This window comes from Ursus maritimus, unplaced genomic scaffold (genome assembly GCF_017311325.1).
Source record: "Ursus maritimus isolate PB19 unplaced genomic scaffold, ASM1731132v1 scaffold_10, whole genome shotgun sequence".
In the NCBI taxonomy this organism is placed as follows: Eukaryota; Metazoa; Chordata; class Mammalia; order Carnivora; family Ursidae; genus Ursus; species Ursus maritimus.
In genome coordinates this window covers 60861-77220 of record NW_024423344.1, presented here as the reverse complement: position 1 = coordinate 77220, position 16360 = coordinate 60861, and the positions used below count along the sequence as shown (strand labels likewise).

The 16360-nt window shown below is 40.0% G+C and overlaps 1 protein-coding gene across 4 annotated transcripts in view; it reads left to right on the top strand.

The window, feature by feature from the left end:
* Positions 1-16360, top strand: part of PLEKHB2 (pleckstrin homology domain containing B2) — a 61000-nt gene that overhangs the window by 28072 nt on the left and 16568 nt on the right. For 3 of the 4 annotated variants that reach the window (XM_008692091.2, XM_040620992.1, XM_008692090.2), the window contains exons 5-6: positions 672-711; positions 2317-2406. In XM_008692091.2, the coding sequence (XP_008690313.1) occupies positions 672-711; positions 2317-2406 (130 nt within the window). The remainder of the gene's footprint in view (positions 1-671; positions 712-2316; positions 2407-16360) is intronic. The other variant, XM_040621009.1, reaches the window with a different exon arrangement.

Genomic DNA, 16360 nt, shown 5'->3' with positions numbered 1-16360 from the left:
AACTGGCAAAAAATACCAGCATTATTTTCACTCACAAAAAGATTGATGACAATCTAAATCTCACATCATGGAACATTATGTAGTCATTAAAAAACAAGCAGTAGATCTGTGTGTGTGAAATGAATTGATAAACCAAGGTGCAGTGTAGTAAACATGGTGCATTTTATACCTACTAAAGAGTAAAGCAAAAATTGTATAGTAATAGATATGCTTTAAATATTATATAGGGGAGAAATGGGGGGAGATGAACCATGAGAGACTATGGACTCCAGGAAACAAACTGAGGGTTTTAGAGGGGAGGAGAGTGGGGGGATGGGCTAGCCAGTGATGGGTATTAAGGAGGGCACGTATTGCATGGAGCACTGGTGTTATGTGCAAACAATGAATCATGGAACAGTACATCAAGAACTAATGATGTATGGTGACTAACATAACATAATAGTAAAAATAAATATTGTATAGGATATGTACCGCAGATATATATTTTTTGCATATTATGTATTTCTTGAGCATGTTTCAAATGCTTTGATTAAATGGGTCTTGGGGTAAGGGCTGAAGACCTGTTCTTGAAACAAGCTTTTTCAGAAATTTTGATGCCAACACAGGTTTGAGAATCATTGAAATAGATGTTGTATTGCCTTAAATAAAACATCCCTTTTTCTTTTCTCCAGGGCCTGGAAATTTACACTCCAGGATTCCAGGACAAACACAGTAAGTTACTAAAGGCAGTCACCGGTAATGTTTTCACCTAGTTTTGCTGTAACAAATGAGAGGGTAGGGGATTAGGAAAGGGAAATGGGGATGGGTCTCTTGGCCATCCAGCCATGGCTGAGTAGTCATAGCTGGGCGGGACACCTTTCACTGATATGAGAGCAAGCCAGATTTTGCCAAACCTTTTAAGGCTGGAGGAGCTCTCTGAATATAGGCAACGCTTGTACCAGTGTTACCTTCCAGAAATGTCTGTATCTCAGAAAGTTTTCCAACACTTTGAGTTCTTTGATAAACAGGGATGGCTCAAAGGACCACGGAGTCCTTTCTGTGCATAGCATCTCAGCTTTGTGAAACAAGCATTTTTGTTGATTACTTGATTCTAGTTCTAGTTCTGATTCTGAGGTCACTGAGACAGTTAAACCCCATTTGTAGGGGCTCATAATGCCGTGCTTATTTCTGTCAGAGAATCAAGGCAACTTCTTCACTCAGCTTCTGCAGTCAGCATTTTTATTCTTCAGATGGGATTTTATTTTTCTTTAATTTCTGTAGGAAGAAAAGAAACAAGTAGATGAAACTTATAAAAGATAATTTGTACAGGTGGGAAAAGAAAATAGAAAAGACTTAAAATCCAAATGTCTTTATTTCCTATTCCTGTTAGTCTCTTCCTCCTAAGCCTGCTCTGAAACTGCAGTTACCTTTTCTTTCATAAAAATCTTGGCTGAAATTAGTGTTAATGATCCATATACTTGGGGGTAAGATTCTATGATGATTCTTTGTATGAAATTTTTTTTTTAAAGAGTGCTTGATTTTTTTTTTCCACTGGGAAGTAATTTCATGAAGGATTTTTTTTTAATGCAAAAAATAGGCACTGGAGGAGATAATGCTAAGTGAAATAAGTCAAGCAGAGAAGGACAATTATATGGTTTCACTCATTTATGGAACATAAGAAGTAGGAAGATCGGTAGAAGAAAGGGATAAAGAAAGGGGGGGTAATCAGAAGGGGGAATGAAACATGAGAGACTGTGGACTCTGAGAAACAAACTGAGGGCTTCAGAGGGGAGGGGGTGGGGGAATGGGATAGGCTGGTGATGGGTAGTAAGAAGGGCACATATTGCATGGTGCACTGGGTGTTATACGCAACTAATGAATCATGGAACTTTACATCAAAAACCAGTATGGTGACTAACATAATATAAAAAAATATTATTATAATAAAAAAATAGACTGTCTGTAGAACAGTCTCTGCTACGTTTCAGACTGTAGGATTTTTATTTAACAAAAGGATTGTTGAGAGTGGTACAACATCTTTGAAAAGCCCTGGGTGATGGGAAACTCTGTGGTCTCCTTGGGCAGTGAGGGCTCTGTTCTTGCCTCCTGCAGATGGCTGAAGAGACCTCCTCCGCCCTAATTCAAAGGACACCAGAATGCAGGGTTGAAAGGGTGTGGTGGGGAGATACTCCTGTTCATTGCTTCTCACAGAGCTGTTTTATTTGCCATTCTAATTTTTAAGAATTTGCTAAGTAAAAAGGATATATATGCATAGAATCCCAAGAGCCTGTAGTTGCTTTGTGACAACTCTCTTTCATTCTCTCTTTCCTCTCATAGGCTTACGTTGGCTCAGAAGTCCTGTATGATGAGACAGCTGTGGCTTCTTCCCCACCTCCTTACACAGCCTATGCTGCACCAACTCCTGAGGTAGGAAGCAAATCTTAGGGTTTGAGAATCCAAGTGAAGGGGAGGTTGGGGTCTCTGTGCTCCTGTCCTTTTTAAAAAATAAAAAAGAACCTTGAGCCACTATGAGAGAAATTAGAAACGTACTCAACCCTTTTCTTCTTTACACTTTTTTAAAAAACAGATTATTGTTTTCTTTCATAAAATTTATAATCTTCATGTTCACATTTTGTTTTAAAGATAGACCTGAAAATGATTCATGTTAATGACAGTTGCTTTGGTAATATGATATTGATGATTTATGTTTTATACTTAATGAATTAGTTAATGAATGAGAATTCAAATACTTGAATTCTCTTTATAATCAGAAAAAATGCTGCTTTTATTTTGAAAAAACAAAACCTTAAGAAATCACATACCAAATACCTTGGGAGGTATCTCCTAGTTAGAAGTGCCAAGTGTTGAGTGCTACATATAGATGTCTCTGTTGTCAGAGGTACTTCTGATTTGTTTTGTTTTGTTTAACTTTTAATTTTGAAATAATTATAGATTTATAGGAAGTTGCAAAAATAATACGTAGAGATCTCATGTCCTCTTCACCCAGCTCTCCAGTTGTTACATGTTAGATAAAATCAAAACAAGAAATTTGAAATTGGTACAGTGTTTATTCTGGTTTTGTATCTTTTTATCATATGTGTAGATTTGTGTAATTAGCCCCTCAGTCAAGATATAAAACTATTCACAAAATCTTCCTTCTACACCCTTACATAGTCCCATCTTCCTTCCCTTTTCCTGACTCCTGTTAACCACTGATTTATTCTCTGTCTATATAATTTTGTCATTTCCACAGTGTTATATAAATTGAGTCATGCAGCATGTGATCTTTTTGAGTTTGGTATTTTTCGCTTAGCACAGTGCCCTTGAGAACCATTGAGCTTGTTGCATGTGTACCCCATTAAGTATTGAGGGGCATTTATCTGTTGGGGTTGTTTCAGAGTTCTATTACCAATAAGCCCACTGTGAACACTCATCATGTACAGGTTTTTGTGCAAACATAAGGTTTTATTTCTCTGGAAAAAAATGCTCCAAAATAGAATTGCTGGGTCTATTGTATGGTAGATACATGGTTAGTTTTTTGAAAAGCGTATGGTAAATGCATGGTTAGTTTTTTAAAAAGCTAACAAACTGCTTTCCAGAATGACTCTGCCATTTCACTGATGAGTAATCCAGTTTCTCTGCATCCTCCCCAGCATTAAGTGGTATCACTTTTTTTTTTTTTTAATTTTAGCTGTTCTAACAGGTGTGTAGTGATATTTCATTCTGGTCTTAATTTGTGTTTCCCTAATAGGTAATGATGTTGTCATTTTTTATGTGCTTATTTGCCATCATATATCCTGTTCAGTAAAATGTCACCTCTTGTCTTTTGCTTGTTTTCTAATTGTATTATTTTTTTAACATTGAGTTTTGAAGTTCTTATATATATGTTTGAAATAGGAACCCTTTGTCAGATATGTGTTTTGTAGCATGTATTTTTATTCTCTTAACAATGCCTTTCACAGTTGTAATTTTCATGCAGTCCAGTTTCTCAGTTTTTATGGTCCATGCTTTTGTTGTCGTGTTTCACACTTCACCAGACCAGGTTTCCTAAGGTTTTCTCCAGTGCTATTTTCGAAAGTTTTATAGTCCCAGGATTTATACTTAAGTGTTTTCCATTGTGAATTAATTTTTCATAAGGTGTTCGGGTTAAGTTAAGGTTCATTTTGGATGTCTGATTGTTCCACTACAATTTGTTGAAAAGACTTTTAGTCCTTTCTGGAATTGCTTTTGTATCTCTGTTAAAAATCAGTTGGCTGTATTTGTGTGTGTCAGTTCCTCAGTTCTCTGTTCAGTCCCATTGATCTATGTGTTTTTCTTCCTCTGACACCACACAAACTTGGTTACTGTAGCTGAATAAAAAGTCTTGAGATTGGATAGACTGAGCCCCTACTTTATTCTTCCTTTTCAGAATTCCCTTAACTGTTCTGGTTCCATTTCCTTTCCATATGAAGTGTCTAAATCTACAACAAAGTCTTAATAGATTTTGATAGAAATTGTTTTAAACTTATGTATCAGTTTTATTGGGGGAGAGTTGACATCTTTATTAGGTCGAGTTTTCCAGTTAGTGAATGGACTGTCTATTTAGATGCTCTTTGATTTTTCCACCAGCATTTTGCAGTTTCAGTATAAAAATCTTGTACATGTTTTGTTAGATTTACTGTTATTTCTCTTTTTTTTTTTTGAATCTTTGTCTGTGGTATTGTATTTTAAATGTCAGTTTCCCCAAATTTATTGATTTTTGTTTGTTGGTCTTGTAGCTTGTGAACTTACTAAGCTCACTTATTGGTTCTAGAAGTATTTTTTTTGTACTTCTTTGGGATATAGTACATAGACAACCATGTCATCTACAAATAGGGAGAGTTTTGCTTCTTCCTTTGCAGTCTCTGTGCCTTCTATTTCCTTGCCCAGGTTGGAATTTCTAATATTATGTTGAATAGTGTGGTAAGAGCAGGCATCCTTGCCTTATTCCTGATTTTAGGGGGAATGCATTATGTATGAAGCTAGCTATAGGTTTTTGTAGATGTTCTATAATAAATTGAGGAAGTTCACTCCATTTCTAGTTTTCTGGCAGTTTTTTTTTTTTTTTTATCATGAATAGGTGTTGAATTTTGTCAAATACTTTTCTGCATCAATTGATATGGTCATGTGATTTTTTTTTTTTAACCTGCTAAATGGTGGATCATACTGATTGATTTTCAAATATTGAACTAACCTTGCATCCCTGGAATAAACTTCACGTAGTTGGGGAGTATAGTTCTTTTCATTTATTGCTGAATTCTGTTTGTTAATATTGTTAAAAATTTTTGCATCTATATCCATGAAAGATATTGGTCTGTAGTTTTTTTTTGTACTGTTATTTTGGTATCAGGTAATACTGGCCTTACAGAATGAGTTTTCTAGAAGAGATTATATAGAATTGGTGTTAATCCTTCTTAAATATTTGGTAGAAATCTCCAATGAAACAGTCTGGGCCTGAAGATTTCTTTTTGGGATATTTTTGATTACAAATTCTATTTTCTTAATAGTTATAGGACTATTCTCTATTTCATATTGAGGGGGTTGTAGTAATTTATACTTTTTGAGGAATTGGTCCTTTTCATATAAGTTGTCTAATTTATGTGTGCAACTCTGTTGTTTATATTTTCTTGGTGGATTAACTGTATTATAATGTAATGTCCCTTTTTGTTTCTGGTAATTTTCTTTTGTTTTTGATGTCTGCTCTGTCTGATATTGATATAGCCACTTCTGCTTACTTTTTATTGTTTGCATGGTATATCTTCCAATCTTTTCTTTCAAGCTACATATATCATTACATTTGAAGTGAGTTTCTCATAGGCAGTATATAATGGGGTCATCTCCCCCTGTACATCTGACAAACCTCTATCTTGTAATTAGTATAGTTAGACCATTTACATTTAATGTAGTTTGTGATAGGTTTATTTTTTTTATAATGATTTTTTCTTATATTATGTTAGTCATCATCCAGCACATCCCCGGTTTTCGATGTAAGGCTCGATGATTCATTAGTTGTGTATAACACCCAGTGCACCATGCAATATGTGCCCTCCTTACTACCCATCACCGGCCTATCCCATTCCCCCACCCCCCTCCGCTCTGTAGCCCTCAGTTTGTTTCTCATAGTCCATAGTCTCTCATGTTTCATTCCCCCTTCCGATTACCCCCCCTTTCTTTATCCCTTTCTTCCCCTACTGATCATTCTAGTTCTTATGTTCCAGGGATGAGAGAAATCATATGATAGTTGTCTTTCTCTGCTTGACTTATTTCACTTAGCATTATCTCCTCCAGTGCCGTCCATGTTGTAGCAAATGTTGAGAACTCGTTCTTTCTGATAGCTGAGTAATATTCCATTGTATATATGGACCACAACTTCTTAATCCAGTCATCTGTTGAGGGGCATCTCGGCTCCTTCCACGATTTAGCTATTGTGGACATTGCTGCTATGAACATTGGGGTGCATATGGCCCTTCTCTTCACTACGTCTGTATCTTTGGGGTAAACACCCAGTAGTGCAATGGCTGGATCATAGGGTAGCTCAATTTTTAACTTTTTAAGGGACCTCCACACGGTTTTCCAGAGTGGCTGTACCAACTTGCATTCCCACCAACAATGTAGGAGGGATCCCCTTTCTCCACATCCTCTCCAACAATTGTTGTTTCTTGCCTTGTCTATTTTTGCCATTCTAACTGGCGTAAGGTGGTATCTCAGTGTGGTTTTGATTTGAATTTCCTTGATGGCTAATGATTTTGAACATTTTTTCATGTGTCTGTTAGCCATTTGTATGTCTTCATTGGAAAAGTGTCTGTTCATATCTTCTGCCCATTTTTTGATTTGTTTATTTGTTTCTCGTGTATTGAGTTTGAGAAGTTCTTTGTAGATCTTGGATACCAGTCCTTTATCTGTAGTGTCATTTGCAAATATATTCTCCCATTCCGTGGGCTGCCTCTTAGTTTTTCTGACTGTTTCCTTGGCTGTGCAGAAACTTTTAATCTTGATGAAGTCCCATAAATTCATTTTATCTTTTGTTTCTCTTGCCTTTGGGGATGTGTCATGAAAAAGGTTGCTTTGGCCGATGTCGTAGAGGTTGCTGCCTATGTTCTCCTCTAGAATTTTGATGGATTCCTGTCTCACATCGAGGTCTTTCATCCATTTGGAGTTTATTTTTGTGTATGGTGTGAGAGAGTGGTCAAGTTTCATTCTTTTGCATGTAGCTGTCCAATTTTCCCAGCACCATTTATTGAAGAGACTGTCTTTTTCCCACCGGATGTTTTTTCCTGCTTTATCAAATATTAGTTGCCCAAAGAGCCGAGGGTCCATTTCTGGGCTCTCTATTCTGTTCCATTGGTCTATGTGTCTGTTTTTGTGCCAGTACCATGCTGTCTTTGTGATCACAGCTTTGTAGTACAGCTCGAAATCCGGCATTGTGATGCCCCCAGCTTTGTTTTTCCTTTTCAACAGTTCCTTGGAGATTCGGGGCCTTTTCTGTTTCCATACAAATTTAAGGACTATTTGTTCCAGTTCTTTGAAAAATGTCCTCGGTATTTTGATCGGGATAGCATTGAAAGTGTAGATTGCTCTGGGTAGCATGGACATTTTAACTATGTTAATTCTTCCAATCCATGAGCATGGAATATCTTTCCATCTTTTTATGTCTTCCTCAATGTCTTTCAAGAGTGATTTATAGTTTCTAGAATATAGGTCCTTTACGTCTCTGGTTAAGTTAATTCCAAGGTAACGTATGGTTTTTGGTGCTATTGTAAATGGGATGGATTCCCTAATTTCTCTTTCTTCGGTCTCGTTATTCGTGTATAGAAATGCAACTGATTTCTGAGCATTGATTTTGTATCCCGCCACGTTACTGAATTGCTCTATAACTTCTAATAGTTTGGGAGTGGCTTCTTTTGGGTTTTCCATATAGAGTATCATGTCATCTGCAAAGAGAGACATTTTGACTTCTTCTTTGCCAATTTGAATACCTTTGATCCCTTTTTGTCGTCTGATTGCTGTTGCAAGGACTTCTAGTACTATGTTGAATAATAGTGGCGAGAGTGGGCATCCTTGTCGAGTTCCTGATCTTAAGGGAAAGGCTTCCAGCTTTTCCCCATTGAGAATAATATTTGCAGTAGGCTTTTCATAGATGGCTTTTATGAGATTGAGAAATGTACCTTCTATTCCTACACTCTGAAGGGTTTTAATCAGGAAAGGATGCTGTATTTTGTCAAATGCTTTTTCGGCATCGATTGAGAGGATCATATGGTTCCTGAGTCTTTTCTTGTTGATATGATGTATCACGCTGATTGATTTGCGAATATTGAACCACGCTTGCATCCCAGGTATGAATCCCACTTGATCGTGATGGATAATCCTTTTAATGTACTGTTGGATTCTATTAGCAAGTATCTTGTTGAGGATTTTGGCGTCCATATTCATTAGGGAAATCGGTCTGTAATTCTCCTTTTTGAGGGGGTCTTTGCCTGGTTTGGGGATCAAGGTAATATTGGCCTCATAGAATGAGTTTGGTAGCTTTCCTTCTGTTTCTATTTTTTGAAATAGCTTTAGGAGAATAGGTATTATTTCTTCTTTGAATGTTTGGTAGAATTCCCCAGGAAAACCGTCCGGGCCTGGAGTTTTGTTATTTGGAAGGTTGTTTATCACTGACTCAATTTCTTCATAATTAATTGGCCTGTTTAAGGAATCAATTTCTTCCGGTTTCAATCTTGGTAGTTTATAGGTTTCCAGGAAGGATTCCATCTCTTCCAGATTGCTTAGTTTATTGGCATATAGCTGTTGATAAAAATTTCTAATAATCCTTCCAATTTCAATGGTGTTCGTCGTGACCTCTCCTTTTTCATTCATAATTTTAATAATCTGGGTCCTTTCTCTTTTCTTTTGGATAAGTCTTGCCAGTGGTCTGTCAATTTTATTGATTCTCTCAAAGAACCAGCTTCTAGTCCTGTTGATCTGCTCTACTGTACTTCTGGTTTCTGCTTGATTGATTTCAGCTCTAATTTTGGTCAACTGCTTCCTCGTGCGTGGATTAGGCCTGTCCCTCTGTTGCTGTTCCAGCTTCTTGAGGTGAGAATATAAAAACTGCATTTTAGATTTTTCTATTCTTTTGAGTGAGGCTTGGATGGCTATGTATTTCCCCCTTAGGACTGCCTTTGCAGTATCCCATAGGTTTTGGACTGTTGTATTTTCATTCTCATTGGTCTCCATAAATTGTTTAATTTGATTTTTGATTTCCTGGTTTATCGAGTCATTCCTGAGCAGGATGGTTCTTAGTCTCCAAGTGTTTGAGTTTCTTCCAAATTTTTCCTTGTGGTTGAGTTCCAATTTCAGAGCGTTGTGGTCTGAGAATATGCAGGGGATAATTTCAATCTTTTGGTATCGGTTGAGACCTGTTTTGTGTCCCAGAACATGGTCTATTCTTGAGAATGTTCCATGGGCATTAGAATAGAATGAGTATTCTTTGGTTCTGGGGTGTAGTGTTCTATATATATCTATGAGGTCCAACTCGTCGAGTATGGCATTCAAAGCCTTTGATTCTTTGCTTAGTTTTTGCCAGGGTGTTCTGTCTATTTCTGAGAGTGGAGTGTTGAGGTCCCCTACTATTAATGTATTTTTATTTATATGTCTCTTTATTCTGGTTAAGAGTTGGCTTGTGTATCTTGCTGCTCCCCTGTTGGGGGCATATATATTTATAATTGTCATATCCACTTGTTGAATACTTCCCTTAAGAATAATATAGTGCCCTTCTGCATCTCTAACTATAGTCTGTAGTTTAAAATCCAATTTATCTGATATGAGAATTGCTACCCCAGCTTTCTTTTGAGGTCCATTTGCGTGAAAGATGGTACTCCATCCCCTTACTCTCAGTCTGAATGCATCTTTGGGTTCGAAATGAGTCTCTTGTAGACAGCAAATGGATGGGTCATTTCTTTTTATCCAATCTGCAACCCTGTGGCGTTTTATGGGATGGTTCAAACCATTTACATTAAGACTGATTACTGAGAGATATGATTTTAATGTTGCCATGTTGCCAGTAAAGTCTTTGTTTGTATTGGCTGTGACTTTCTGTTCTGTATCACTCTTGGGGCCTTTTTACTTTTATAGAACCCCCCGTAATATCTCCTGTAGGGCTGGTTTCGTGGTTACAAAATTGGTTAGTGACTGGCGATTCTGAAATGTCTTTATTTCTCCATCAATTCTGAATGACAGCCTTGCTGGATAAAGGATCCTTGGCTGCATGTTTTTCTCTGAAAGAGCTTTAAATATGCTCCCCCAACCCTTTCTCTCATTCCAGGTCTGTGTAGACAGGTCTGACGTAATTCTGATGCTTTTGCCTTGGTACGTGAGAAATTTCTTTGCCCTGGCCGCTTTCAATACTGTATCCTTGCATCTAATATTTGCGAATTGCACTATGACGTGACGTGGCGTAGGTTTGTCGTGGTTGAGCTTGGGAGGGGTCCTCTCTGCCTCTTGGACACGAATGTTTGTTTCCCTTGCTAGATTAGGGAAGTTTTCAGCTACAATTTGTTCAAATATCTCTTCTAGACCTCTGTTTTTCTCCACCCCCTCGGGGATGCCGATGATTCTAACATTGGATCGTTTCATTGAGTCAGTAATCTCCCGTAACCTACATTCGTGGGCGTGGATTTTTTTAAGACCATCTTCTATTTTCATTTTTTCCTCTATTAACCCATCCTCCAATTCACTAACCCGTTCCTCTGCTTCTGCGACCCTGGCCGTCAGAGCCTCTAGTTTTGCCTGCATTTGGCTCATAGAATTTTTAATTTCTGTCAGATTCGCTCTCATTTCTGTCCTTAGGGATTCTATATTCTCAGTAACCTTTTCGTTAATAGTTTTTTCAATTCTACTCATCATTTTGACCATCGTTACTCTGAATTCCATTTCTGATAATTTGGTTACATCCATATCCATTATTTCTGTGGCAGAGGCCACAGAATCACTGTCTTTTCTTTGCTGGGGGGGGCTTCTCCTTCTTGTCATTCTGATGAAGAGAGGTTGCGGGGTTTCCAGAGCCCAAATTATTGACTGGGTCCCAGGCCGTGCCCCTTGTTTTATAGGGATCTTAGGGATGTGGGCTTCTTCTTTAAAGATTTTATTTATTTATTTATGTGGCAGCCAACCAGCGAGAGAGGGAACAGAAGCAGGGGAGTGGGAGAGGAAGAAGCAGGCTCCCAGCGGAGGAGCCCGATGAGGGACTCCTTTCCGGAACGCCGGGATCACGCCCTAAGCCGAAGGCAGGCGCTCAATGACTGCGCCACCCAGGCGCCCGGGTTGTGGGCTTCTTGATTTTTCAGCCTGCCTTCTGTGTTCTGGGGGAGGGGCCTGCCGCGCCAATACTCAGGCAACCCTGTTTGGGTAGAGTCTCCGTGTCCCCTGCGAGGGAGGATGGGGATGGGCACTCTCTGAGCCGGTATTTCCAGGCTTTTGTTCTCTGGCGGCTTTCCCTGGCGGTTTGCTGTGCCTCTTCTGAGAGTCAGAGCAGCAGCGGCCGAATTTCAGCCTCTGTCACAGAACAGAGGGATTGCGGCCCGTTCTCCACTGATGTTCTGGCCACTTTAACTCTTACTGTTGGTGCTGCTCAACCCTGCAGCGTCCCGGGATTCGCGCACCAACCCGGCGTCCCTGCCCTCACTTCCAGGGCTGGCGCGTCTCTGTCCTTTGTGTTTCTAATGCCGCCAGCCGCCAGCCGCCCCCCGCCCCGCACGCTCCTGGGTCTCGGTCTCAGTCTATGCCTGGTGAGCACACCTCGATTCCGGTTTTCGTGAGAAGGCTGGTGGCCGCGCACTGGTTCAGGGTCTCGTCTGCTGTTTCGCGGGTGCCGACCGGCGAGTCCGCCCGCTCCCCCCGTGCAGGTGGCCGCCAGCCGCCAGCCGCCCGCAGCGCTCCGGGAAGCTCCCGGTCTCAGTCTGGATCCCGTGAGCACACCGGGATCTCGGTGTTCGGGAGATGCCTGGTGGCGCGCTTTCACGGCTCACCGGTCTCAGTCCGCTCTCTGCGGGTCCCTCTGTGGAGTCCGCCTGCTCCCCGTGCAGGTGGCTGCCGCTCCGCGCCCAAGCGTGGCGCTCCCTCCCCTTCCGTTTATCTTCCGATATCTGTGCATGCTTTACAGCTCCCCTCTTCGTACCTCAATACTCAGCGCTGGAGATGTTCATTTGTAGAGATCCAGATGCATCATCCTGCGTCTCAGGCTGATTCCGTGGTTATTTAGGCTGGTCTGGTACCTATCCAGCTCGACTCAGGGGAACGGCTGAAAAAGGGGTCCCCTACTCCTCCGCCATCTTAACTCAGAGTCTATTCTTGTGATAGGTTTAAGTATGCCTTTTTTTTTTTTTTTTTTTTTTTTTTTTTTTTTTTTTTTTTAGTTTCCTTTGGTTCTGTTTTTTTTTTTTTTAATTTCTCTGTGTTCTTTTACTGAAGCTTTTTTGTGAGTTATTTGAACATATTTTAAAATTGCATTTTTTAAAAACGATTCATTTATTTTAGAGGAGAAGAGAGACTGTGTGTGTAGGGGGAGGGGCAGACGGAGAGAAAGAATCCAAAGCAGACTCTGCAGAGAGCAGAGCCAACGTGGGGTTCAATCTCACAACCCTGAGGTCATGACCTGGCCCAAACCAAGAGTTGGACGCTTACTTAACCACCTGAGCCACCCAGGTGTCCCAAAAATTGCATTTCGATTTATCTGTAATGTTTCTTGAGTGTATCTCTTTGTATTTCTTTTTTAGTGGTTGCTCTAGTTATTATGTTATTCATATATACATACTTTTCAAAGTCAAGTGTTCACATTTCTTTTATATATGAAGACCACATTAGATGGTGTTAGAAATTTTGCTTTAGCTGTCAGACTTGTTAGAAAAGTCAAGATGTGAAGAAAAGTCTGTTATAGTTACTTGTATTTCTGCTCTGACCATATTTTTTACCTCCTGATATTTCAAGATTCCTTTTTCTATTGTTTACTTTTTGTTTAGTGAACTTCCTTTTGCCATTCTCTTAGTATAGATCAGCTGGCAACTAATTCTCAGTTTTCCTTCATCTGAGAATGTCCTGATTTCGTCTTCATTTCTGAAATATATTTTCACTAGTGTAGAATTCTGAGTTGATATTTCTTTGAACATTTGGCAGGTTTGTGCTATTTCCTTTGGCCTTCATGGTTTCTGAGGACAAATCTGCTATCATTTAAATTTCCCCCCATGTACATTGTGCATTGGTTGTTTCTAGCTGCCTTCTTTGTCCTTAGTTTTGAGAAGTTTGACTATAATGTGTTTTGGTATGGATTTTGGGGGGTTTATTCTTGTTTGGTTCAATTTCTCGAATATGTAGGTTTATGTTTCTTGCTAAGTTTGTGAAAATTTAGGCCATTATTTCTGGAATGCATTTTCAGGCCTACCCCCTTTCTCTTTTGAAGCTGATGACATGGATGTTAGATATCCTACATGTCTCAGATTTTTTCATTTTCTTTTCATCAGTCTATTTTCTCTCCAAATTATACTCCTGTTAACTGATTCTTTTTCTCTGTCATCTCTGTTGTGTTATTAAGCTCATTCATTGTATTTTTTTATATAATTTTTTTCTAAAATTTTCATTTTATTTTTTTGTATCTTGAAAATATATAAATATGTGTATATATCTTTACATTGTTTTTTCCTGAAATTTTCTGTTTCTGTGGACTTTTTTTGATGTATTTCAGACATGTTCATAATTGCTCCTTGAAATATTTTTGTGGTACCTGCTTTAAAAACCTTTCTAGAGGGGCGCCTGGGTGACTCAGTCAGTTAAGCGTCTGCCTTTGGCTCAGGTCATGATCCTGGGGTCCTGGGATTGAGCCCCGCGTCAGGCTCCCTGCTCATCAGGGAACCTGCTTCTCGCTCTGCCCCTCCCCTGCTCATGCTTCCTTTTGCTCTCTCTCTCTCTCTCTCTCAAATAAATAGAGAAAATCTTTAAAGAAACAAAACAAAAAACCTTTCTAGATAATTACAACATCTTTATCATCTTGGTATTGGTCTCTTTTGTTGTTTTATTCATTTTGAGATCTTCCTGATTCTTTTTTTCTATTTTTTAAAATCATTATTATTTTTAAAAGATTTTATTTTAGAAAGAGAGAGCACGAGCAGAGGGGAGGGGCAGAGGCAGAGGGAGAAGCAGACTCCCTGCTGAGCAGGGAGCCTGATGCATGACTCCATCCCAAGGACCCTGGGGCCAGGACTGAGTCAACGGCAGACACTTAACCAGCTGAGCCACTCAGGCGCCCCTGAGATCTTCCTGATTCTTGATATGACAAATGATTTTTCATCAAAACCTGGACATTTTAAGTGTTATGAGACTGAATCTTACTTAAATCTTGTATTTTACTGTACTTCCTCCCAATGCTATTCTTGTGGGTGAAGAGGGGGTTACTGTGTTGCTGCCGTGTAGGGATGCAAGGGCAGGTTCTTGACTGAGCCAAACTTCCAGGGGGTAGGTTTCTTGTCACCTCCTTGTCAAGAGGGTTGAGAATTTAGGCTCTCCTCCAGGTCTCTGCTGAAACCAGCCTATGTGGGAATTGGAGGGGTCCTCTTTACTGCTCCCCACTAGCTTCCACTGATACTGTGGTTACTGATGAGTACTTGCTTTCCACTAGGTCTCTGCTGGTTGCATCTCACAGGTCTGGGAGGGGCACCTGGTTTGTGCTGGACAGAGGTGGGAGTTCTGGCTCCTTATATGGTCTCCATCTGGCAGGAATGAAATTCTCAACTCCCTACTTGGTCTTCTCTGACACAACTTGCGACAGGGGTGGAGGGGTGGTGCCTTATTACAGCCTGCCAAACATGGAAGTTCCTCTCTACACTTGGCCTTGCTGGTGGGAGTTGGGGTGGGGCCACAGTTATTTCTGTAGTGTTGGACTGGAGTAGAGTAGGTACTGCCTGAAAATGGTCTGTCTTGCCAGATTGCCCCTTTCCTCCCAAGGGTTTTTGGGTAGAGAGAGCAGACTTTTCTTGGGGCCTTTTTGTCTGTACTTACTGGTTCCTGTCTTCTCCTTTAGCTAGTTGAGGATATAGGAGGCAAAAAGGAACCCAGGGAGCTCATCATCTGTCCGTAGGGTCTTGAGGTCCCTAGCCAGTCCGCCACCTTCTTGCCATTTTCAGAGTCTCCTTAAGTTTGTTTTATATATTGTGTTCAGGGTTTTCAGTTGTACTTAGCTGAAAGGGAAGAATAGGGAACATCTACATCTTTGCTGTCTTCCAGAAGCTTAACTTCTGTGTTCTGCTTTTATTAAGATGACACGTTTAAACTATGCAGGTATTTGTCTGACAGCAGCAACCTGTTCTCCCTTGTGCCATATAGTACTTGTCACATAACAACAACAATTGTAATTGTCTGTAAGCATATCTGTCCTTCTCCCCCGCCCCCCACCACAACCTGTGAGCTTGTAAAGAAGGCTGGGCCTTTTGTCTCCAGATTTCCCAGAATATAGTAGTCATTCACTTGGTCAGTGAAGGTGGGTCCACTGCCTCTCGCAGTACCCATTCACAGACATGTGCTGCTGAAAGACTGCCAGTCACCTGCCGAGGTCTCAGACCTCAGGGTCTTCCCATCCAGCAACATCTCTAGTCCTTCATATTCTTCCTAGAACTGCTGAAAATTGCTAGAGGGGGTTCTGCTTCTGGGCTGCCTTCTTTACCTTTCTCAGCCCACACAGATTGAAGTGAGTCGGGCCTTTCTGTGGATTAGGCTTTGGCTTAAGGGAGTGTTGGACTGGTTTGGTTTTCTATCCAGAGTACTCAGACTTTCTCCATATTAACTATATGGCTGTTTTTGCTTTCTTATCATTTGTATGTTCACTGGAGTAGCACTTTTAAAGATTTTATTTATTTATTTATTTTTAATTAATGATTTTTTATTATATTCTGTTAGTCACCATAGAGTACATCCCCGGTTTCCCATGTAAAGTTCGATAATTCATTAGTTGCGTATAACACCCAGTACCCATGCAATACATGCCCTCCTTACTACCCATCACCGGTCTATCCCATTCCCCCACCCCCCTCCCCTCTGAGGCCCTCAGTTTGTTTCTCATAGTCCATAGTCTCTCATGTTTCATTCCCCCTTCTGATTACCCCCCCTTTCTTTATCCCTTTTTTCCCCTACCAATCTTCCTAGTTCTTATGTTCCATAGATGAGAGAAATCATATGATAGTTGTCTTTCTCTGCTTGACTTATTTCACTTAGCATTATCTTCTCCAGTGCCGTCCATGTTGCAGCAAATGTTGAGAATTCATTCTTTCTGATAGCTGAGTAATATTCCATTGTATATATGGACCACAACTTCTTAATCCAGTCATCTGTTGAAGGGCATCTC